This window comes from Aythya marila, assembly GCF_965140915.1.
Source record: "Aythya marila genome assembly, chromosome: 2".
Taxonomy (NCBI): Eukaryota; Metazoa; Chordata; class Aves; order Anseriformes; family Anatidae; genus Aythya; species Aythya marila.
The window spans coordinates 143,911,304-143,936,212 of NC_139043.1; the positions used below are offsets into that span (position 1 = coordinate 143,911,304).

Below are 24,909 nucleotides of genomic sequence, written 5' to 3' on the forward strand. Positions count from 1 at the left end.
ATGCATGCCATTTGGAAAGGAATTCTTATTGCAGACATCTCCTGTATTCATAACTCAAGGTATATATTACAGAGACCACAATGGTATTGCTTCCAGCTCCTACTGGGCTTAAATATCCATTCCAGCCTGGATTTCATTCCAAAGAAAATTACTTTTGGCACAGACAGCCAGAATCTGTAGGTCTTCTGCTTATTCATTAAGACACGGTGAACCCCTCGCTCGCTGTGCCAGATTGTGCTGCTGGTGGGCTGCAACTTAATCTGCACCACAGCATTGCCCAGTGGAAAGAAATCCATGCTTGCCTTTGCCAGCCATACTTGTGCTTTATTTCCAGCTGGTGGTAGATCCAAGGACCACAAAGTCTGCTCTGTCTTCTTCCCTCTGCATGCCCCTGCCTCGGTTCTGGCAGCATCCCAGGATCTGCCCATCTCAGGCTGGTTGATGATCAAGTCTCAGCATGCAGCCCAGGAGCAGATGGGAGCAGTGATTATGGATCTTGCATTTTGGCTGCAATGATGGTTACTTTTACTTTAGCTGTGCTTCTGACACATCTCCTGTAATGTCCTTGTAGACACATTGATGAAGTATGGGCTAGATATGTGGACAGGGATGTGAATTGAAACTGGCTGGACTGCTGGGCTCAGAGGGTTGTGAACAGCAGCATGAAGTCCAGGTGGAGGCCAGCCAGTAGTGATGTACCCCAGGGACTGGTATTGGAGCTAATCTGTTTAAAATCTTTATTAATGAACTGGTTGGCTGTGGAGAGCGCATCTTGAAGTTTGCAGAAGATACACAACAGGGAGAAATAGTTGGTATACCAGAGGGCTGTGTTGCCATTCAGAGGGACCTTGACAGGCTGGAGAAATGGCCAAACAGGAACTTCATGAAATTCAGCAAAGGGAGGCACAAAGTCCTGCCTCTGGGGAGGAATAAACTCAGGCACCAGCTTGTGCTGGTGGTCAAGTGTGTGGAAAGTAGCTTTGCCAGGGGTCCTGTTAGGCACCAAGCTGACCATGAGCCAGCAAATTCTACCTCAACACAAGTAAACACTTAAAAAAAAAAAAAAAAAGAAAAGAAACAAAACAAAAAACAACCTATGTCAGTGATTAAACACTGAAATAGGTTGCTCAGAGATGCTATAAAGTCTCCATTCTTAGAGATACTCAAAACTCAACTTGATATAGCCCTGGTCAACCTGCTCTAGCTGACCGTGGTTGGACTAGATGATCTCAGGATCTTCCAGCTGCAAGGATTTTGTGATCCTGTGTAATGTTCACGGGTCCAGAGCATTGCTCAGCAGGACACTGGGAAACTCTTCCTTCAAACATCCTTCTCCTTGTGCTCTGAAGGAGAACGAACACACATGAACCCTCCCTATTCAGTGAGGTACAGCGGACTGCCGTTGTGTGAGCACATACGTACGTCAGAGAGGATAATGTCACTTCTCCTGTTCTCTGTTGCTGTGAGGAAGCTATGGGTGTGGGAATTAGCAGGTGGGACTCTAGTTTCTCAACAGGCAGAACTCAGCCCCTCTGTTGCTCAGAGACTGTAATGTGTGGCTGAGCTCCTTTCCAGAATGGATCTGCACAAGCTGCACTTTTCAGGGAGCTTAGCTCCTGGCCGCATCTCCAGGCTAATACAGGTAATGTGGCTGTTCCTCAGCACTGGCCAGGCAACCTGGCTCAGATGTTGAAGTGTAACCCAGGACAGATGAATCTCACTGTATAAAACAAAAAAGATCTGATTTGATGCAGAATAAAAAACTAACATAACCAAACACTAAACTCTTCATGCTTCCCATTACTTTCTGGAATCCTCATACTGAGAGACAGACAGAAAAATGTATGGCTGAAAAATATTTTTATTTTTCTGTACCTCTGTACTCATTTCTTCCCAGCTTTGCTCCCTTTCTTGCAGATTTGGAGGAACAGGACCACCGTACACTTGAAAAGTTACACTTTAATGGCCATGTCATCAATCAGACTTCCTACATATCCCTTTCACTTACCTCATTATGTGTAATAAACTTCAGATGAATAAACCTAGAAGCTCACCAAAGTGCTGACAGCACCGAAATCTTCTAAAAAATATCAAGGAAATGAAAATGACTCATCAGATGTGCCAACCAATAATGAAGGAAAGCTGGACTTCTGTGATAGTTTCTGCCTGAAAACAGAGCTGTAAAATGCCACATTTGTGAGGTTGATAGCAGAGAAACAGCTGTTGTGTAAAAACAGTCAATAGAAAAAATATTTCACAAAACAGAGCTAGCCTTTTCAGAAGTCATTTCACTGCATATTTATATCACAAAATAGTGATGAAATTGTCTCAGCTACTAAAGACAAGAAACTTGAGGAAGCAAGCATGGCTAATATGGTAAGATAGTGTATCACAATTACATTTTTTATTACTTTTTCTTTTTTCTTTTTTTTTTTTTTTTTTTTTTTTTAATTTGGGAAGAATACAGTCCTGAGTCCTTTTCAGATCTCTCAGCATATGATTCCATAAATCACTTAATTATTTCAAGTGTTGACAGACTGATCTTGGCAAAAGCACCTTCCAAAGAGCATTGTATGTACCACCTTATTTAGTTAGAACTGCCAAAATTTAAAGGAAAATTCAACTGTGCTTTACTTCCAGTATTATCTCTGTCTTTGTGTTCTTTCGTCCTATTAACAGAAAAACAAAACTCTAGGAATTTTTGTTAGACCTAGAGAATGGCTCTAGTCACAAAAATACATGTTCTATAGTCAACACCGAGTGTGATGAGTTTTTGGTTAATGGAGGGGAGAGGACATCTTAGAATGAACATTTCTTTGTAAGATAGATGAGTTTAGGAGGTAAAAACACTACTCACCTTTTACAATGTCATTGTAATAAAAGAATACAAGACCTAATCAGGCTTCAATTATTTGCAATTTTAAAATGTCCTTGAAACTTGACATTCTCATTTTCTGAAAGTCTTGTGGAAAAAAAAAAAAAAAAAAGAAAGAAAAAAAGAAAGCACTGCAATGAATATTGCATTCATTGCTATACTGGAAAAAAATCAGAGAAACATTCTAAGTAAATCCTAAAAGGCAGAATATATTCTAAAAAACAGAGGATCATTAATTAAAGTAATTCTTCCCTGCAGCCACCAAAGATATCTATTATATTGGTTTCTGTTTAGATCCCACAAATTCTGCTGACAGTGATTCATTACTTGGTTCACTTGTACAATTACTCAGTCCAGTTCACTCTGAGCTCACCAGTCTGTGTTAATTATGATCTTTTTTGCACTTGAGTTGGATTAGTGGAATTGTTTCCAGCTGTGTTTTCAATATAATTCCCAAGTAATCCTACTGATATAAATTTTGTGGAATCTATACTAGCCTAGCAAAGGATGGTCATTCTCTTGTTGGTTTGTATACTTTTAAAACACAGCAGCTATTAATTCTTGTTGCTCTTTTTGAAATCACAAAGGCTTGGCCAAGTCAAAACAGTGAAAAGTAAATCCATGGCACCGAGCCATGGGTAGTAAATTTCTTCTGAAACTTTTTTTTTTTTTTTTTTTTTTTCCAAAAAGAAGACAAGAAGGAAATATAGGTAAATCATTTGCACATTAATATTGCGCAAATGTCACCACTGTGATCTTACTGTATTTCTTAATATATTTCCAGATGTGCAGCATATATGAGCTCTTTCAAAGAAGTATTATACTTTAATGTTTAGCTTTAACTTTTGAAAAACATGAGCTCTTCCTTATAATTGTGCAAGGAGTTCTATGGTGCTTTCCAGAGCAAGCTGAGTAAAGCTCAATGGTAACAAGCAGGATATACTCTACAAGGTGAACAAATGGTGTAAAAAATAATATTGTAAATCAGGAAAATTAAACTGATACAAGAAAAATCAGCAGAGTTACCCTTGAAAGCACATACTTTGCAAAAATGTAAAATATTAATTTAGTTCCTGATGCAAATTGCTGAGTCAAAATTAGATTATTAATTCATGTGAAGGCTGCAGTGTGTTCAGAATCTACTTGCTGGTCAGTGAAATCTAGGACTTTTCAGTGTAGCTCCCTGGCTAGATGGAGCCACAGGATGGTGCTCATGCACTTTGCATACTACAGTACAAATACATGGAAGGAAAAAAAAAAAAAAAAAAAAAAAAAAAGACAGAGAGGGAGAGAGGGAGCCAGACTCTCCCTTTGGCAGGCTGTTCCTTGTCATGCCCTGAAATACACGAGCCAGCACGCAGTCATGGATTAGGCTGATTTATCTCCCTGCTTTTACAAAGTCTTCAAGGGTATTGCAAACAGACTTATCCATCTACGTCCTTGTCTTCTGATGACTATTATTTAGCTAAGTACATAAATTAGGGACTGAAAAGGTATAAAATGTGTCACATTTAGCATCAATGAGCTGAACATTTTATGGCTTCAGAGGAATCATTGCCCTGTAAGCTACTCTCTTCTTGGCTGGTACAAAGCATTAGCCATTGCACACACCTGGCAGTACCGCAGAACAACATCTAGGAATGCTTTTTAACATTTGCTATATGAAACAACAGGACTTAAAGTATCTTTAAAGCTTACACACTTCTGTAGTTTCCATAGAAAGATGTCTGTGCAAGGTGACTTTGGACAAGAGTCTGCAGGACTGGGAACCCTACCCAGCCACAGATGGTCCTGCTTTATGGAGTTTAGACACAGTCGCCTCCCTGAGACTTACGGTGTTCCCCTTACTTCAAAAGGAGTCCTACTTATGTGAACAAAGCAATGCACGTCTCTCTTTTCACTTCTGCCTCTTGTTTCTTAGCTGCAGTCCTTCAGTGATTTCATTTGTAATTTTATACAGATGATCAGGCACATTGAAATGAGTATTTTCACTCTCCTCTTAAATTCTAGGGACTTACAAACTTCATGAGTAGTAGCCTTAATTGTAAATTCAGTAGGGTATACTGTGAGGTAAACCAAATTTGTGTATGAATGCAGGTTCTGCAGTTCCTCTTCCCCATTGCTGTGTCTACATAGATGGCAAAAATGCACACGTGTACTACAGCGCTTTTAATCAAGGTTTATGCCAAGGCAGACAAGCACTGGAACACTTTATTATAAATATTTCCCTGATTAATCATCCATCAGTGCAATAACCAGCACTGGGGGAATAGCATTCCTAGCCACACTGTGGGGCAGGCACCTTCTAAATCATTGATAACGAAGCGAACAAGCAACTGTGGGAGGAGGAGAGGGAGTTAAGAGGGAGCAGGACCAGGAGAAGGGGGGTGCACCAGAGAAGTGGGGTGCACCAGGGTGCTGTCAGAAGAATGGGGGTGCGGCAGAGAAGTGGGGTGCTGACAGGAGAAAGGGGGTGCTGACAGGAGAAGCGGGGGGGTGCTCCAGAGAAGCAGGGTGATGACAGAAGAAGTGGGGTGCTGACAGGAGAACTGGTGTGCCCCAGAGAAGTGGGGTGCTTACAGGAGAAGTGGGCTGCACTAGAGGGTCATGATGCTGACAGGAGAAGTGGGGTACACCAGAGAACCGGGGTGCTGTGAGGGGAGAAGCGGGGTGCCGTGAGGCGAGGCGCAGCCCGGCCCCTCCCGCACCTGGCCGCACCCTCCCGCCGCAGCGCAGGGGCCCGGGGGCGGGGGCTGGCCGGCGGGCCCGGTGCTCGCCTCTTTTCCCCCCTTCTTTCCACCTTCAGCTCTATAACTGCCCGCCTCCTCTCCCTGCCCTCCCTCCTCGTCGGATGCGGCGCTGCGAGGGGAAGAGCAGCCGGAGGGGAGCGGCGCGGCGCAGCAGCACCCCCAGCCCCAGCCCCGGCCGCCCGCCGCTGCCCGCCCAGGTCGGTGCTGCCCCGGGAGGGATGGGGAGAGGCGGGCAGGGGCTGGCTCCGAGGCCCCGGGGGGCTCTGAGCCCAGAACAGCTTCACCGGGCACAGGGTGGGGGGTGTCCCGCAGCCACCTGTGGGGACAGCCCCGGGGAAGGGCGGTGGGGACCGGAGCGGAGCCGCAGGGAGCGGGCGAGGCTGTTGGGTGCAGGGGACAGAAGTGTCGAGCCTGAGGGGAAGCTCCTTAAAAACTGCAGAAGCCGTACTTTTAAGGATAATTAGAATTTATTAAAAGAAAACGCACTTAAAGTTGAGGGTCCGGCTGGGCACATCCTCCCTCAGCGGCCCCAGGGAGGTCTCTTCCCCCCGGTTCCCCCGTCCCGGTGGGCGCTGAGGGGACTTCGCCCGGGTCCCCTGGGGGTCCCGTCCCCCCTCCCCAACTCGGTGGGGACAACTGCCCCCCTTTTTGAACAGAAAAGGGGAAATGTCGCCTTAAAACGGGCACTGCTGAGGGTGCTGTGAGAAGCGGGGTGCCCCCCGAGAGCCCTCTGCTGCCCTGGGGCTGCTCCCACTCCTCCCTGTGGGAAGTCGATCTGAGAAACTTGGGTCACACTGCACCCTAATAAGCCACCACGATATGGGTTATAAATCCTTTGGTGCCTCACTGAGGCTGCGTTGTGGCAGGGTGGCTCTAAGCACTGCAGTGGGAGATGTTACAGCTGGCCAGGTGTGTGAAGGCGCTGCAGCTTTGGGTAGGTTTCCTCAGGGCTGAGCTCCTTGGTCCTCGAGATCTGTTCCTCGGCTGAGCCTCTTGGGCTCTGCTCCTTGGTTGAGTTTAACTGGCACCCAGAAACACGGCGCTCCTCTGGCAAGTCTTGCCTGGAGCAGGGTGGCCATATAACAAGTTTGGGGTGCCTCAAAGGCAGGTCCTTCTCCCAGGAGAAGGTGGCTTGTGTGGATGCTGCGGGCAGCCTACAGTGTGTAAACCTTCCCCTTTCTGGGACAGGAGACGAGGCCACCACAGCAGCGAGTGCCTGTGGAGCAGCAGGGGTCGGCTCATCGGCTGGGCTCTTGGTGTGGAAGGGGAGCCTGGAGCTGGGTCTCTGCTGCCAGAGATATTCAGTTGGAGAGCTGTTCCACCAAATAGTGGAGAAATACATAAAAAGCAGGGGGAATGGGGTGGCTTTTCTGATTCCCTGATGGTGTCAGCCACAAGGTGGCTGCAGACTCGTGGTTGCCTCTGTGTGCCTTTCCTCCTGGAGCAAACCCTGAGGTGCTGGTCTTTGCAGAAGTCAGCTTGTGCCTAGGCTGTGTTTTATCCTGTATCAGTTATGTTTCTGTCAATAAATCATACCTTCTTCGTGTGATTGCTGCTCTCTAAAATGAGCGGGTGAGAGTGTTCCTACACAGCATTGCGTGTCAGTTAGTATTTATAGCCCTTATCTGGGAGGAGGGTTTATATCAAAACTAGCAAACGGGGAGCTGAGCGACCACTGTGAGTGGTTATTTTAATATCTGGGTTATTATATGGAAAGAAACTCACACCTAGTGGTGACTGAAGTGAAGAATGAGTCGTGTATTGTCCTTTGAAGAGGACAATGCTTCAGGTTGTATTCCTGAGGTGAGGAGAAACTTTGATACACGAAGTTGCACAAGGGATGCTGTTCAGGACTTAGCTTTCTTTGTTTTCCCTGTTGCCTGTCACTAGGCAACTGCCTGCTGATGCTGGCTCATCTGGATCCAGTCCTTGGATGCTCGACTCCTTATGTTTGTGTATTAGAAAGCCTGGGCACTTGGCTTGGGTTTTTGAATTCTATCTGGAGGATGCACCCTAAGATCTGGGCATAGCTATACCTCAGTTTTGGATGCATGGTTTTGTTGTTAGATATTTCTCTCTGTCTTGAGAGATCCATGCTGTAAGAGGTGGATTCAAAATGTGTATCTGAGTAGAGTGAAACTTGTTGATAATTTGACTGAAACTTAGGTAACTTTCTGTGGGGATAGAACCTCAAATGATGAAGCCACCTGTATATTTTGAGGTGGAATATTAAATATCCGTGATTGGGGTTTGTGACATTAGAAACACCAAGGACTGGGATAACTATGGCAAATTGTAAATACCTTTTACAAGAGAGAAGGAGATGTAGGGTTATCCTCTCATCTGTTCAATGAGGTACGTCAGTCTGCCTTTTGTATTATTAGATAGTGGCTGGACCATTTGCATTACGCCTTCCTCAGAAGACACTGAAAACAGGAAAGGTAAATTAAGTGGTGGTATCCTGTGGATATTAGAGAAAATGACATGGAAGGTAAAGGGGAGGGACTTGCAAAGCAGAAATATGTAAACCTTCAAATGCTGTCTTTAACAAAATTAATTCTCCAGTAAAATACTAACAGGAGAGGGCAGCAAAAATTCTTCTTCCTAGCCCAGAAAATTGACCAAAACTAGTGCAGTAAAGTTGAGTGATAGGTAAACATTTAAAAGCATGATGTCATGAAGATGATGAGTCTTGAGAGGTGCTTCTATGTACGTTGAGTAACTCTACTGGCCATTATTAATAGCCAAGTCCAGATAAAGAATTTTGTACTGTTTTTAACCTAGTATCTTGGGCAGATAAACTACCCCACCTGGAACTTGAACTTTGGCACCTGAGTTGCTTCTGGTAACCCTGTCAGCTCACCTAGAACTGCCTTCAGTGTTCATACAGTGCTGCACTCTGAAGTTCTGATGCTTCTAATGGATTAAGTTAGATGTTTTTGACCATGGAATTGCCCACAGATAAAATTAGTACTTAGCTGATACCCTGTATGCCTTTGACTTGTTTGCTTCAGTCACTGTGCCAGATAGTACAACAGAGAGCTCAGAATAAGCTCAATAAGATAAAAATAGGAAACAGAGGATGTTGAGAGGAGGACTTGCATTTCCTCAGAACAAATTTTGCCTTTTTTGACAGCTGATGTGCAAAATTGCTCAGTTGAACTGACCAGTGAATGAGTTCACTGGGGAGATGAAGTATGCATATTTGATGTTTTATGGTAGGCTTGCAGGACACTTCTCATTTAATTTTAATTGCAGAGTCATGAAATAAATGACTTAATATCCCTTTTTGGATTCTTTCTAGATATAAAGTAGATAGCAGTTACAGTCCTACTTTATCTAGAGATTCAGAATTCTCTACCACAGGTGCCTTGGTAAGGTGTTTGCAATGCTGGATTCTGTAGAGATACCCATTTTGCCTTGTTATGCATAGCAAACTCTACTTCCAATGCTGATGTATGCTATGCAATAATTAATACTCTTCTGGTTACATGGGACCAATTTCTAGAACTGTTCAGAGCCTTGAACGTGCTTCTTTGTCCTTCTCAACTAAAATATGGTTTGTTTATAAACTGCTTCCAGGATGAAATCTTAGCTCCACTGATGTCCATGGCAAACTCCTAGTAGTTTTTTTTTTTTTTTCCAATGGAATCCAGATTTTGCTCACACTTTAATGAAAAGTGTTTACTTTAGATTTACAAATTTAATAAATATTTCTGTTCTGTGTGTTTTCAGGCTCGCTGATACTCTGTTCATCAAGGGAAAAAAGATGCCTTGTTGGTATGAGGTACAGAGCTGCGTCCTCTTGGCATTTTTAGCTGTTGCAGCTTACTCAATCAGTGACGCCCAGGGCCAAGGTACGTGCTAAGTAAGAAGATGGAGTTTTTCACTAGATCACTCTGATGTGCAGAAATAGACTTATTCCAAATGCAACTGTTACTTTCCTCATACTAGGTTGCTGACCCAGTATTACTGAAATGATGCAGTTTTGTTGTTGATTTCTGGGAGCGAAGAACTACATGCTCATGTGTGCTTTTTGAACCATGTATTTAAAATAGCATAAATCATTCTTTTTGCAAGTTCAGGTGTCTCAAAATGAATTTTACAGGACATTTTTTACTTTTATTTACCTGAAAGTACTGATTAGAAATTGCTGTGATTGCCCCCTATGTAATCAAGGAAGTTTGAAGTACCAGCCTTGGTATTAAGCTTGTATGGAATATACTGTTTTTTCTTTGTTGGAACAGTAGCTCATGTAACACTTAGATCATACAGTATTACACAGTACTGGTAAATGTCACAGACTACTTCTGCAGGTTTTTTTTCTTTTAATCTCCTTTGTGGATATTAAAAAATCCTGCTGAGATTGTTAAGCTTACATACTTGCTGGATCAGATGGACAGTGGTATGATTCTCGAGGAAATTTATCATACTGCTTGGGGAAGGAGGGAGGAAAAATGCCAGCAAGTTTTTATGATTCCTGAAGAAGGACATTTTTCTCAACATTATGTTTATTTAATCCCTTTGATATGAGGTTGCCTAGGCATAACTGGAAGCAGAATGTGATCCTGGGGCTCTTCTAAAGGCTCTTGTGTAATGCATTATTCATGAGCACATTCAGACTGGTGTCAACGTGAGGCTTTCTGACTTGTAAAAGCGAGCAGCCGCGCTGTCCAGTCCGCGTGGCACTCAAGTGCTGGGGAAGCATCTTGGCTTGGACGTTTGGGCATCTGCAAGTGTTTCACAAGGCTCTCCCAGAACTTAGGGACACAAGTTAGCAGCAATACTTACTGTGGGTGATGTGAGGTGAACAAAGAAATACGTGTTCCCAATGTTCAACACATCAGTTCTGGTCAGAAACGAGGGCCAGAATGTTTGTGACTTAATGAGCCAATAAAGCAAAGCATATGGTCAGTCCCCTGTCTGTGCAGTTCAGTCCTACTACATATGGTTAAGATTTGCACAGCAGGACTGGGGAGAGAGGTTCATCCACAGTTGTATGCAATTCCATGCACTTGGAAAAGTGTACTCTTCCCCCCTACTTTTTTTTTTTTTTTTAAGCTTTGATTTAATCTGTCATTTGTAAGGGAGAAAACTCTCAAACTATTAATACAATGAGAAGAAGGTCAGAGAGAGTTTTTCCACAGTCAACACACCAGCAGCAAGCTAGAGTTGGTGTACTTGCTGAATAAAGAACAATACTTCCCTTGTTCTTACACTCTTTCAGCAAGCATCAGCTACTGCATGCTGTCAGCAGCTAGATACTAAGCTAAGTGGACTGTTGCCTTGGCCTAACGTGACTGTGCTGTTACTGAAAGAGGTGATGTGAATCTCTTTTCACAGAATAAAAATATCTCTTGCTACACTTGAATTAGTAAGATGCTTCTCAAATACTTTCATAAGGTTGCCACCCCTTGCAGTAAACTCTTCATGCGGCTGGCCAACTGTCTACAATTTTATACAGCACTAACAAAATTTGTCTGTTTTACAAAGTTGTACACTCTGTCGAGGTGTAGGAAGAGCTGGATTTAGTTCCAGCTTGTGTTTCCTTCCTTTGGCAAAAATGCTCAGTTCAAGGTGTGCAATGTGACTTCTTGGAAAGGAGAAAATGTTTGGGAGACTGAAGTGAACATGCCTGAAGCTACAACTGATTTCTTTCAACCGAGGAGTTATCTGCGCCGAGCTACGTGGTTTTATCTTGTTTATTGCTCGAATGTCTTATAGACCAAAACACCATTCAGTTTTTACTCAACAACAGTTATTCTTTCCTCACTGCTGCTTATTCCTTATCCAACATAATGTCACTTAAACAACAGCAACAAAAAAATCCGGTTTTCATCTACTTCAGTTCCTACATAGCACACAAAAAAGTGCTGGGCAAGAAAACTACTGTAGAAATTTCCATTTGTTCATAAAGTGACTTATTTTTAAGTATTTTCCTTCTATATTTAAAGATGGAAACTTGTCCTCGTGTAGCAATACTTTCCATGTGTTACTAATGTAATTGCAATGCATATTAACTTGTTCAGTTCTTTTCTTAAGACAAAAGTACATTGGAAGCCACAAGGTTTAGTTAATATCCAATTTTAGAGTATTGGATGCCTTTGAGACAGCTGCAGGTATACAGTTTATCAGTATTTTTCCTTTCCATTAAAACACCAAACAGTTCAAAACACTCTTTCCCCATTTGTCCGTGAGAATAATGTATTTGGAGTGCTGATCTATCTGGTTCCACAAACCGAAGCCTTGAAGTTGTCTTTACTGTTCTTTTGGGTGACTGCTCTAATGTTGCTGATGGCCATTCACTTTTGCATTCCTGTAGAACCACTTAACAAGCTTTAGCTACTGATTTTTATCAGTTAACTGACTCAGCTTGGATTAATTTTTTTCCCTTTCTGCAAGAAGTGAGATTTTGTTCCACAGCCAAAAAAGGTCCAAAGAAATAAAGATACCCTCTTCAGGTTGGTGAATGTGTAGTAATTCCCATCAATACTTTGTTGTCTGTTCAAGTGTTAGATTTTTAACTTCCTTAGTTATTATATGTACTTTTCTATGCCAGAGCATTAGTCTTTGCACAACTAAGACACAGTTGAGTATCTGTCTGATGAAAAATTCTTTTTTTCCTTATGGTTAATTGCTGTGTAGGAATGTCCATTCCCCTGTGCTGTCACTTTTGATGCAAAAAGTATCCAGTGAAGATTGACTAGTTATGTAAAGACTATTCTGGCACAACTTTTCTAGTTTTTCACATTATAACTGTAGTAAAGAGAACAACTTCTGGTGACTGTGTCCTTCTTTGCTTGTAAGATCTGTGATTGTTTTTTAGGGGCTCCTGGAATTTACCTAGTTGGTGATGGTGATTAGGCCAGGACTATGCTTCTTTGTTAGAAAATGCTTTCAGAAATTAAGTTTGAAGTCAGATGGAGTGACAGGGGAAGGAGGAAGATGGCAGAGAAAAACTCTGAAATTCTAAGATGTGATTTTTTTTTTTTTGTCAGTCCATGTTTTTTTGGTTACGATAGCTCTCAGTTCTGCCTCTTAATCCCTGTACAAATTTACCACTTAATCCCAGTGAAATTTGTAGCATTTTGAACAATGACAGTATGCAAGCGTAAAAAGCTTATTTGCTCATTCTTAGACAAAATAAATAACAATAGGAAGTGCATATTTTGCAAACCTCTAGGTATGATTTGTCACTCTTGTTCATTCAGCACCAAGTCATGATGATTTATGTGTAGCTCAAAGACGGATTGAATCTTGAGAATGAATTAAAAGCTGTAATCCATAACTACAGTCTGCTTGGCTTTCAAAACTTTTTGCCATAGTCTCTGTCATTTTATTACAATTATAGCATGCTGAATGCTCTTGCAGAAGCCTGCCCAGGGAAATATTTTTGCAGTACAGGGGCCAAATTTTCAAAGAACTGATCTTGGATTTGCAACGATTCCTGCACATGCTCTTACTTACAGCCTCTCATCTTCTGAACTTGAGGGAGGTGACAGGCAGGGTGAAGGCTCGATCTGACAGGATTGTGCCCAGCAAACGGGGAGATGCACTGTTTGGATGTGTGCCCAGTGCTGCAAACCATGAACCATGCTGAGTATGTGAAATTGGTGTGCCACCTGCTCTCTTCACCCCTTTGCCTCTCTCCTGAGCTTGTTCTCTCAAGTCTTTGAGAGCATAGAGGTGTTGCTAAGCTTTCTTGGTGCTTGTATCCTCTCTTTTTCTGTCCCTTGGGGATTGATAGGCTGCATACAGGGAATAAATCTCTTCTATTAAACTTTACTTCTAAGCCTCAAAATATTTTTAATGTTAGATGGCATTAAAAACACCTTCAAATGTCAAAAAAAAAAGAAAAAAAATACAGCTTGCCTCTTTGCTTCTTTCTTCAGCAAACTCTCGGAAAAAGAAACAAGTAGGAAAAAGTAATCAATCAAGGACAGGTCTTTGGCTGCTGCTGTTGCCAGAGCTGCATTGACTGTAGCAGGGCAAATGGAGAGGCCAGAGACTCCTGGATAGCACGTTCTGCCTCTAGGCTCAGATGCTCCATATGCTGTAATCCTTAAATCTCAGAAATGCCATGAGTGCTATTGACTTATAATATGTAGTAGACCAAGAAAACATGGGCATGGGCCTAATCAACTACATTGGGCCCTGGAGCAAAGAAATTGCCACTCCTCCCACCCTCTTCAGATAACTTCCCTTCTTTCTTGGACATACCAAGAGAAACCTTAAGGCTGGTAGTGGCAGAGGCATCAAGGGACTTAAAAATTAAGGAAGAATTTCAGTGGGCTGTGAAGGTAGTGGGAAAAGGAGGGTTTAAGGTCAATGGAGTACTGTGCTAAGCTTTTTTCTTTTAACTCTTTTTATTTCTCAGCCTCTGGATAACTTCCTTGGCTGCCTTTCTCTCTAGGTCAGTTAGTTCTGTGTGGGCCAAAACCTACTGAAACATATAAAGATTCCCATTATTTGACAGTCTTGGATCCCACAGGCTGCACAACCAGCAGCAGTGCTTCAGTTGTTTGCTGTGAAGGGGGAAGTGGCTCCCTGGGGCAGAAGAAAAATGCCATCTAGGGTATAGTCTAGGGGAATTTGCCAGTTAATGTACATGGGCACAGCATTGCTGAGCTTGCAGTAACAACCTAGGGTTGTTACCTTTTGTTCCTCTGTGTGTTACTTCCCTGAAAAGTCACATCTTTCTTCATTTCATGCTTTTATTCATCTCACCTGCTGCTTCTGTTTGAAACCTAGTTGATGGCACAAGATAAGTAGAGGTCAAACTTACTGACTGCCTCCAGATTGCCTCCTGCCTAAATCTTGCCCAGCCTGTGCACATGTCCTGGTCTTGATGAGACCAAAGCAGTGCTTGCAGCTGGGAAAGTGGGCATCCCTGAGGCTAGGTTTGCAAATTGGGCAGCTGATGTTCCCTCTGCTCTGTGCATGTCTATTTTTCCTCTTGGTTACTGCATCTTCACAAGGCTTTGAAAATTTGGCCCCAAGTTACTTTAAATGTGGGGAAACACCCACAGTAATGAGAAGTAAGGGAGGCTAGGTAACACACATTGTCAGCATAAGCAAGGAGAGCAATTTTAATTCCCCTGTATTAACAAAGAGCATTTGTATTTCCAGCTTTGCCTGCTAAACTAGAATCTTAACATCTAACCCTGTTTGTCTTTGTCCTCTGCTGTTAGGTTGTTAGTATCTTTTTGTAAAGAGATAAAAGGTATGTCTGAGGGAAGTAGTGCACCTGGGGTTGTCATTTTACAAACTAATAAACTGATGTATGTGACATTTTGAATAACTCGCATCCTTTATCATTAAAAATGTGTGTTGTCTTCCTATATGTTTATTTTAATGTTTGTTTAAAATTGATGATTGCCTTTTATTTGAGTTTAAAATGTTGTTTTCTCTCCCCACTTGCAGTGTCCCCACCAACAAGACTAAGATATAATGTAGTCACTCCTGACAGTGTACAGATCTCTTGGAAAGCCCCCAAAGGGCAATTCACTGGATATAAGCTGCTTGTCACTCCAAGTTCAGGTAAACCAAAAGCCTGTATGTTTTCTTGGAAGGTGAAATGACTGTTGTCTTCTAGACCTGGGGCCAGGAAGCTTTCCTGAGGCTAAAGTCACCCTTTAGAACCAAGGAATTGTGAGCAGCCTGTGGATAAGAGTGTTGACTGGTCAACAAAAGGGAGAAATTGGACTTGCCACAGGATTGTCCTAGGCATGGGGCTTAAAGTAGAAGGAGGTGGATATTGGATAAGCTTCATACGTCGTCCCTGGGAATTGTCACTGACCATCTGTCTTGACCTTTCTTCCAGTGGGATGTAAGGAGGCCTAGGAAAGTATTCAAGGGAGAACACAGGAACACTGTTCCAGTCAAAGATTTGAGGTGGATCTCCTTGTGTCTTCTCTCATAGTGAGCTCTCCAGAAAAGATCAATAAGGTTTCAGAAAATAAATAAATAAATAAACAAAACAAACAATTTTGAATGATGAGGCCAGAACTGGCAGCCAACGACAGAGCAGTGTGCAAGTCCATGGGGTATGATGTACCACACTTGACAGCTCCCTGCCTTAAGAGGCCAGTCAAAACAGAACAGTGGCCCTGTGTGTTTAGTGGGAGGTACCTGCAGTACTTCTGGGCAAACCAGAAGGGTGGCTTGCCCTCCTAACCAGTCACAGGGTGTCAAGGAGCACGTGAGGGATGATGCTTTACAAAAAGGCAGCCCTCAGAAGTGAAAAGAAGCAGACTGAGAAACTGGGAACAGGAGAGGGACTTCTGGGGCACTTGTCTGCCCATGGTGGGGGGGCTTCCACAAGGAACTGGGACACAGCACCTCTCACCTTGTACTCAGACTGCTGGCACTAACTTCTAATGGGCTGAGCAGCAGGCAACATGGATGGGCAGGAGAGAAAAGTATTTTCAGCAGTTTCAAGAGCTTGAAAGTAGATCTGTGGGAACAGGCAGCTCATGACATGAAGCTCAGGTAAATCCTTGTCATTTGAAGCATGGGGCTTTTCAACAGCTGGTTAAGTACTTTCCTGGGGCCTAGAGTAGCAGTGGTGTGCAAGGAGGTACGCAATGAAATGCTGCATGGCATTTATACTGCTGGAAGCTCTTTGGATCCATCTTGTTACTTCAGACCTTACACTTGTGCAGTCCATACACTCGTACAGTTTCCATACACTTGTCTTGTATATAGATAATTAAATGTATGGGGTATGGCAAATGTGCAATTGACTTAGTTTTCAATATATGTCTTTGGTACATTGCATACTGTAAAGGAAGTTGGCTAACACTACTTATGGTTTACTTACCTGGAAAAGTTTTGGGTTTCGGTTTGGGTGTCTAAAGATTTTTTCTTGCCCCAAACTTCATTCCTCTCTATTATGAAATACTGCCTCCATATTTAATCTGTTTCAGTTCATGTTTCTTGTTTCATCTCATAGATCAAAAGCTCTTAGGTCTGTGTGTTATGCTCCCTTTGCCTGTTGAATTAATTCTGCCTTTCATTTAAGGGACTGATCAGCCTTTCTGTCTCTTTTGTAACAAGCCTATAATTCCACTGTACAGTGAGTTCTCCATCTCCTGAATTTCTTGCTTAAATGATGTCTTCTGATGCTTCTTAAGCTGCTCTGTCAGCGTGGTTGCCATGCTTTCTCTTTCCTTCATCCATGTAGTTGATCACCTACTTTATGTTGTGAGTTGCTCAAGTCAGGAGGAAAAACTATCAACACTATCAAATATTCTCTTGTAAATAAAAGAGTTATAAAGTTCTTTTGTCACACTGGGAAATATGGGCTGGAAACAGCAAGCATAACCGTGTTTCTGCTCAGAGTAGTAAGCCATCTTCTGTAGAAAGGATCTGGGGTCCCAGCAGGCAAGGATGCTCATGCAGTAAAGAAGTACAATGATAAAACAAGTTATACCAACAAAAACATAGCCACCTGATTCAGAGTTTTTCATTCCCTGTGTTTGGTGCCTGCTCGACTTGCACTTGTTTGTACTATGTCCTAATTCAGGTTCTGCATTGCCAGAAAGACACTGAGGTAGCAGAGCAGGCCAGTGGAGGACAGCCAAGATAGAAGCTTGGAGCACACGGTTATACAAAGAGAATTGGGTTTGTTAGGTTTTAAGAAGAGAAATCTCAGGGTAGGTCTTACTGCTGTCTAAAGGGACAACGTAGAAAAGAAGACAACATACTCTTCTCAGAGGTGGGTAGCAACAGTGACAGACAATAGACACAAACTGGAGCTTGTGAATTCCAGTCACATATTGAGAAACATTGGTGGTTTCCTATACCATGAGGCTTGTCAGATATCAGGACAGGCAACCATGTGAAAGTTGGGGAATCTCCACCCTTGGGGATATTCAGAACTCTTTTGGACGTGGTCTTGAGTGACCTGTTCTAACTAGGCCAGCTTTGAGCAGGAAGGTAGACTGGAGATACAGAGCTGCTGGAGAGAGTCAGCCAAGGGCTGCAAGGATGATGAAGGGACTGGAGCCTGAGGACAGGCTGAGAGAGCTGGGACTGTTCAGCATAGAAGGCTCAGGGAGGATCTTATCCATGTGTATAAATACCTGCAGGGAGGGAGGAAAAGGCAAAGCCAAGGCTCTGTTCAGTGGTGCCCAGTGCCAAGACAAGAGACAAAAGCCACAAACTGTAACACAGGAGGTGTTCCATTAGGAAACACTTTCTGTGAGGGTGACCAAACACTGGCACAAATTGTCCATAAGGATTATGGAGCCTCATCTCTTTAGACATTTAAAAGCTGTCTGGACATGGTCCTTGGCAAGTGGCTGTAAGTGGTCCTGCTTGAGCAGGGGAGTCAAATAAAAAAACACCCAGAGGTCCCTTCCAACCTTGACCATTCGGTGATTCTGAGAGACATTGAGCGGTTCCTTTCAACGTGGCTTGTTATTTTATCACTAATCTTTAGTCTGTACTTTTTGTTATAAGCAGTATTTCTCTGCTTTATGAGTTGGTTTTGTGCTTTCCATAAGCTGTTTCCTCTTATTGATAAATATTGATTTCCGTCTGAATAGTTATGCTGGGTATGTTGGATATTCTGTGGGACCCAGGTACAAGGTCAAATTGATTAATTTTAGAGTGCTTATATCAAAAAATCTGGCCTCTGTCTTTGGTCAGGCTGCCTGACTTCTTGCTTTTCTGGGATGTTCTCTGGCCTGGCTGTCTTGATATTTCCAAAAGTGGTAATGGAAGACACTTGGGTCTTTGTAGAGCTCGAGGTAGTTCTAAGTCATTCCATTTACCTTACTGCAATAAAAGCAAAATTATGTATGTGTCTTTTTTTTGTCTTTTCTGTTACAGGTGGAAAAACCAATCAACTAATTCTTCAAAACACTGCTACCAAAGCAATTATTCAAGGTCTTATTCCAGACCAAAGCTATGCCCTGCAGATCATTGCATTCAGTGATGACAAGGAGAGTAAGCCAGCCCAAGGCCAGTTCAGAAGTAGGTATCTTTTATTCCTGATGTGCAGAGTATATCAGCTATTCAGTGTAACTTATGAAACCGTAGCAAGCTCTGATATAAAGGCAGATAATAGAAAACCAGTTTCTTCTGTGATGTAAGGCTGATCAGAGTCACAGATTTTTACCTGATGCAGCTGGAAGTCTCGATTAATCCAGTTGCAATTGCACAGGAGATTCTTACTTTGGGCTATTTTTGTTTTTATTTGTTTGGGATTCCTGTCTTTCCTATTCCTGTATGAAATTTGCCAGTATCTCATGGAAGAGAAACTTCAGTGAGCAAAAATAAGAAGGGAAGTGCTATGTTCTGATGCATTAAAAAGTTTTCTTCCTTTCATTCAACTGTTTTTATTCAAAGATTCTTATAGCTGTGCCAAGTGGCTGTTAGTTGCTTGTTCCATGATACTATGAAAGGCCAAATCCTTACTGGTCTTCAGCTGTCAAATATGTTTACAGATTATGCCTAAGAGTCTCATCTGACCTATATGTATTTTTAGTATGTGTATCATAGTGAAAAGGTGGTATTACAAGAAATTCACAGGTAAAACACTTGAGTTTCCATGATTTGCATTTTAAACAGCTCTGTTAAGTATGGTGTCAACTTGGCCAATGAAGACAGATGTCTTCCCAGCTTTTTGTCACTGCAACTGTGTGTTGACGATTTTAAGTACCATCCCAGTTAGGAAACCCACAAAACCGCAGATTACTTTAGCATTAAAGAGCAGCCCACAGAAAGTCGTACCAAGTTCTATAATATTAGGTGTGGTTGCTTTTTAAACTAGCTCTATTCCTAGAAAAAGGAAAAGCAGAGCTGGCAGCTTGAATTAACAACGTGGGGGTTGTGTTCTACTCAGTACTCTCTTCCCTTGCTGCCAAAGAAAACATGTAGCACTCAGTGAGACTGGAGTTTCTTTGACCATCTGATGCCTTGCATGAATAAAACCAGGTACAACATGTGTACAAAGACTTCCTTTCTCTGATCCTCTATTCCATGTTTTCTCTCCCCTTTCTCTGACAAGTAGTCACTGATTGTCGAGATGATAAAAGGTCAAACAAGTCCAAAGCTTGGAGAAAATGCTGCGTTCTAGTGCACTGGAAGTGTGTTTTTAATGCTGTTGTGTTGTAATTGATACACAAAGCATTCTTCTCAAGTCTACCATAAGATTTTATTTTTAAAAGAGTATTCCTTTTATATAGTCAGGGGTTCTCTTTTATTCTGTCACTGCTTGTAAGCTATTATATATAGTACATAATTAACAAAGGGCACTGGGGAATTTCTTCCTTTAGGATCCAGCCATGAAGATGTAGTTAAGTTCACTGTGTAAATGAGTGGGTAAAACTGGTGTCTTCCTGTTTGTTTTTCTTATGTGGTTAGGATTTTGACAATTAGAAAGGGCTTTCCCCAAACCAAAACTCTCTATCAGCATGTGACTGGCCTGTCTCCTGTGAGCGTTTTCAAACTTTTGAACCATTTCTCTGGAGATTTGCCCCTCCCCAGCACTAGCATTAGAGGAGGCCACTGGCATCTCCTTAGTGGTGGCTGCTCTTAGCCTTTATTCAAAGGAATGCTCTTAGTTGCTAAGCAATGGCATCCTTTCTGGCCTAGTAGTACTCTGCCAAATTTACTTCTTTTTTTATTTTAGTTGGAGACTTGTTTATGTAAGGATTAAACTCAGGCCTCTGAGTAAGACCTGATGTCGTCATGGCTTTTTCTGTAGCACAACTGATATCCAAGATGTGCTGTGGTAAAAGCTGGTTCCTCAATAAGCTTGCAGACTTAACTTACTTCTGAATCAGTTTCACAACCATTCCCAAAAGACAGAGGTGAGGTACAGCTACACACAGTATGTTAGTTTGGAAAGGAGTAAAAACCTCAGTTACTTTTTTTCACCAGTATCCTTATTTCTATACCTGGAGTGTGAAGGCTGTAAATTCTGCAAGAGGCTTTCCACAGGGAGAGGTTTGGTGATGATTTGTTGTCTTCATAAGACCTTAAGATGGTCAAGTAATTATATTTTGGGTTGGGACTTGAGAGAATGCTGTTCCAGATACTCCATGTACAGTAGGGTAAATCAATGAAATTCATTTGGCTTTGGTTTCACTTATGCAAAACAGAATATGTGTATTGTCCTTTTGATGTTGTATGTTTCAAGAGACAGATAACCTTTCACCCTCTCACAGTGTTTTGTGAGGGATGTAGCATGGAGAGACTCTCATCTGGGCTAGGATTCAGTGTCTACTTGAAAGAATGTTGGTCACAAGTCTGGGCTACATAAACTAAAGATTTTAATTGGAGTATAATTCTATCTTCTGTGAAATATATTATTTTATTACTGTTTTTTCAAGTTCTTCTTGGCCATTGTAGATAGGTGGGGTGTTGAAACCAATTACCATTCTAAAGAAATTCTGATATTTTTTTTTCTAGTATGTGACTTTAGCAGTGGTTCTGCCAGAATCTTTCAGACCATGATGGAGTAGATACTGGCTACTATTATAATATCAGGAATTGCTAATCAAGCTGGGTTCTGCTAGGCTGTTATGAGAAACCTGGGACATAATAAGTGAGGCATTCCATCCACTTGCAGGAGAAGGAACTGTTGAAGTCTGAGCTTTGGAGCAACTTTGCTTTCATGGGAATATTTGGTGCCCTGAGCACAGATTTGGGCATGGGATTTAAGCGGGTTCTTTAAAGAGGATAATGTAACAGCTGGCTTATGTGCTTTTGTGCTGGACGACTTGCAGTGGAACTCTGCAGTACTGGACTTTCCCCAGCTAGCTTTGCCAGCTTTCTGGGCTGTATTTCCAGTACTGGCTCTTGTCTTTGTGGGTTTAGATGCTGATGTCACTGTAGTTGGAGTCTCCTGAGTGAGGAGAGTCACTTTTCAGAACTTTAATGATGATGGGGATGGGGGCAGACTTGTAAAAATAATAAACCCAAAGGGAGGGAAAGAAAACCCAGTAACACTCACTTGTCACCTAAGCATATTGCAAGATATGCATGAAACTTCTCTATCTGGAAGAGCAAAATTACACGCTTCTGTCTGCACTGTTTCTGGTTTGACTGATTTATTTTTCCCCTTACTTTTCTAGTTAAAGATATAGAGAGAAGAAAAGAAACAAGTAAATCCAAGGTGAAGGATCCAGAAAAAACAAACGCGAGTAAACCAGCTCCAGAAGGTCAGATCATACCACATAGGACTTGTATGATATTCTGATAGATATCAGTTTCTTTATTTAACTTGGCCACTGTATAGATTTTATTTAAATGATTACTTTAAATCTGTTTCCCAGGATTAAGTTAAACAGAAGGGAAGAATCAGTATTTTCAGGAATATTGGAGAGTTGCTACAACAGAGGGGTTGCTTTTAGTTCTGTGTTCTGTTTTATCACTTTATACAGTAAGCGCTAAATACCACTATGAATAGCATAAAAGCAGGTTTTGAACCTGCATTAAAAAAAAAAAAAAAAAAAAAAAGGCAAAAACCACCGTACTGCCTGTAGTTCTCCACTGGGTGCACTTTGAGTAGTAAAAAAAAAAAATCCTAGTCTGTGTATGCATATTTATATGTATCTGTGTGTGGGGGGGTGTATATTTAAATACAGTTAAATAATCATAATGTATGAAAATCTTATATAAATCATGTTATTTATATATATATATATATGTATGTATTCAGATGTATACAGGAAAAAAAAAATGATTTCATGTTGTCTTGCCTGCAAGACGGACTTGCAGTATTAACTCTCACCTAAAGTCAAAGTGGTATAGTTTTACAATTACGCTTGTGATAACTTGATACCTCTGTCCTAATATGGGTTTTTATATATGATGAAAGCATTTGGAATATTTTGAAAGGGAAAAAAGAGTCTGCTTTGTCCAGTTGCAAGGAGCCAATCTTCTGGTGAAATGCAATATTGCTTGTCAGAAGAAGCTCATCTGAAATGGGCAATAGTATTTTGAGCTTAATATGTTTGTTTCCCATTTCTCTAAAATTCAAATAGCATCTTCTTTATGAAGTAAACCCAACAGTAATTATTCCCTTCAGCAGTTATTTATGATGTACAGAACAAGCACAGAGAAAAGCTTGATATGACCTTATTCTCTCTGAATAAATTGGATGGTTTTGAGGCTCCCATTTCTCCAGTCCCTTTTTGTTCTGTGTCCTGGTAACAAAGTATCAGAGACCTCATCCAAAACTTCATGAAGTCCATGCAATTTTTTTTTCACTTGAGCGATTATTGTCTTCTTACCACATGTATTTGTGCCATGTTGAATTTATTTACAATATACAAGTTTGTTTCCATGCAGCATTTTTTCGAGCCAAAGTACCTTTAAGTTTATGACATTGGGTGCATTGGATAAAATGTTAATTGGCATTTAGTATAGAAGAAGAAAGTTATACCTGCAAGTGTATGATAGGGTAGCGATCTTTTTTTCTTGTCTAGAACAAGATCGAGATGGAAGAAATGAGAGAAGCAAAGAAGGAAAATATGATTTGTTTTCTTACCGAAGGACAAGTGATAAAAGTTGAAGGAGGGAAAAATGGGCCTGTAATAGGAAAATCTTGATTAAATGCAGACAGAGGAAAGTGTCTGCCAGACTGTGGGAGAGGATTTATGATTTTTTCATGCAGTAGGGGCAAAAATGCAGTTGGCAAGAGGAGACTGGATCTGCAGCCTCTTCCTCTTCAGGATTCTTGTTTACTTGCAAAGTCTTTAACTCTCCTCCACCCCCTCCAACTTCTTACTCATCTAAACCTCTTTAATTGTATCAGAGCAAAATAGACTTTCATCTATCATTTGTGAAAATTTATATTTACTGTAACATCTTTTACTAGAAAAATGGGCTATATGTTTGAAAGAAATGCAACATTTAAAAATTTCTCATTAAGCAAAAGAGACGAAGAAAAACCCCAAGCCTATGCTAATTTGTATGAACTCTTGCTTTTGTTTAAACCCATTCCCAATCCAGCTATACTGAAATGTAAAGTAATAAGACTTCTTAGACTTCTTTTTTTTCCTACTGTCTAGCTATTGCATATTTCTTCCCTTTGCACAGTATAATGATTATTCAAAGTGATGGAGATTCCAACTGAGTGACTTCAGTGGGAGTAGGGTGAAAGTCCAAGCAAAAAAAAAGTTGTGCAGAAATAACAGCATCAGCAAAAAATGCATAGCTGGAATAGAAGTGGATTCAAAATTGATACATAAAGAGAAATGGTATCAAAACTTTACTAGTTTAATGTGTAAAGACTGTTTTACCTCAAACTGAAATTGGATCAATGAATGAAAAAAGTTAATCAGGAAGAGTCTGTGAAATAAATGGAGTAAAGAAATAACAGCAAAATTTTATGGTAAAACCATGAAAAATAACTTGATCCTCTGCAGATGTTTGACAGGAAATGATCTGAGTATGACCAAATGAATTCAGGCCAGCAGTTAATTGGTTTCATAACAATTTAGTGTTATGGCTAAATTTGATGGATTTAATAGCAACTCTGATACATTCTATGGCTGTACTATATCCTTGATCAAGTTGGTGAGACTTTAGGAGTTAATACACAATGAAATAAATGGGTAGTATAATATATTATCTGAAAATGGAGCAATCTTTACCCACAAATTAATCTGAAAGCAATCATTGTCTGGACTGGTATTGTCAGGAAATGGCTATGGCTTCTATTTTTGCTTGACTGAACGGATGGCAAAAGCTTATTTAACCATTTCTGCAAGTATTTATGCCAAGTTTTGAAGTAAGAAGGTGTCTTCTGTGAACATCTGCCTCAAATCTTACAGAGGGATCATTATATAAGAGGCTGGAGTGTCTTTGCAAGCCTTACAAAGGCGAAGGTCATCAGTCTGTCTTCTCCATGTGGAGAACTGTCTGGCAAATTCTCCAGTGTGAATATTAGACCAATTTGGCATTTTAGTAGGCTAGATAATTTCAACTGCATGTTTTGGGACAAAGCTATTAAGACACAGTAATAAACTTGTTAAAATTTATGGAAAAAGCATGTGGACTCTGTCAATAATACTGCAACTATTAAGGTGCAGTAATAAATTTATTAAAATATATGGAAAAAGCATGTGGATGCTGCCAATAATGGCAGGTCCAGGGTATGCGTTACAATAGCTCTTACTGTCTGATCTCTACATATCCTGTTAATTTTCCTGAAAGGCATGAAAGGCACATCATCATTGAAATTTGTCATTTAGAAATACTTAGCTAATAACTCTCTTCATGATCACACAATATAAAACAGATCTCACTTTCAATTTCAGTGGA

The 24,909-nt window shown here is 41.2% G+C and overlaps 1 protein-coding gene across 3 annotated transcripts in view; it reads left to right on the forward strand.

Annotated features, from left to right (window-relative positions):
- Window positions 1–5,705: 5,705 nt before the first annotated feature.
- The window catches only part of COL14A1 (collagen type XIV alpha 1 chain), a 127,587-nt gene continuing 108,383 nt past the window's right edge, over window positions 5,706–24,909 (forward strand). For 2 of the 3 annotated variants that reach the window (XM_082753150.1, XM_082753148.1), the window contains exons 1-4: window positions 9,269–9,482; window positions 15,049–15,165; window positions 18,463–18,606; window positions 21,714–21,800. In XM_082753150.1, the coding sequence (XP_082609276.1) occupies window positions 9,299–9,482; window positions 15,049–15,165; window positions 18,463–18,606; window positions 21,714–21,800 (532 nt within the window). In that variant the 5' untranslated portion in view covers window positions 9,269–9,298. Of the gene's footprint in view, window positions 5,823–9,268; window positions 9,483–15,048; window positions 15,166–18,462; window positions 18,607–21,713; window positions 21,801–24,909 lie in introns of those variants that run through there. The other variant, XM_082753149.1, reaches the window with a different exon arrangement.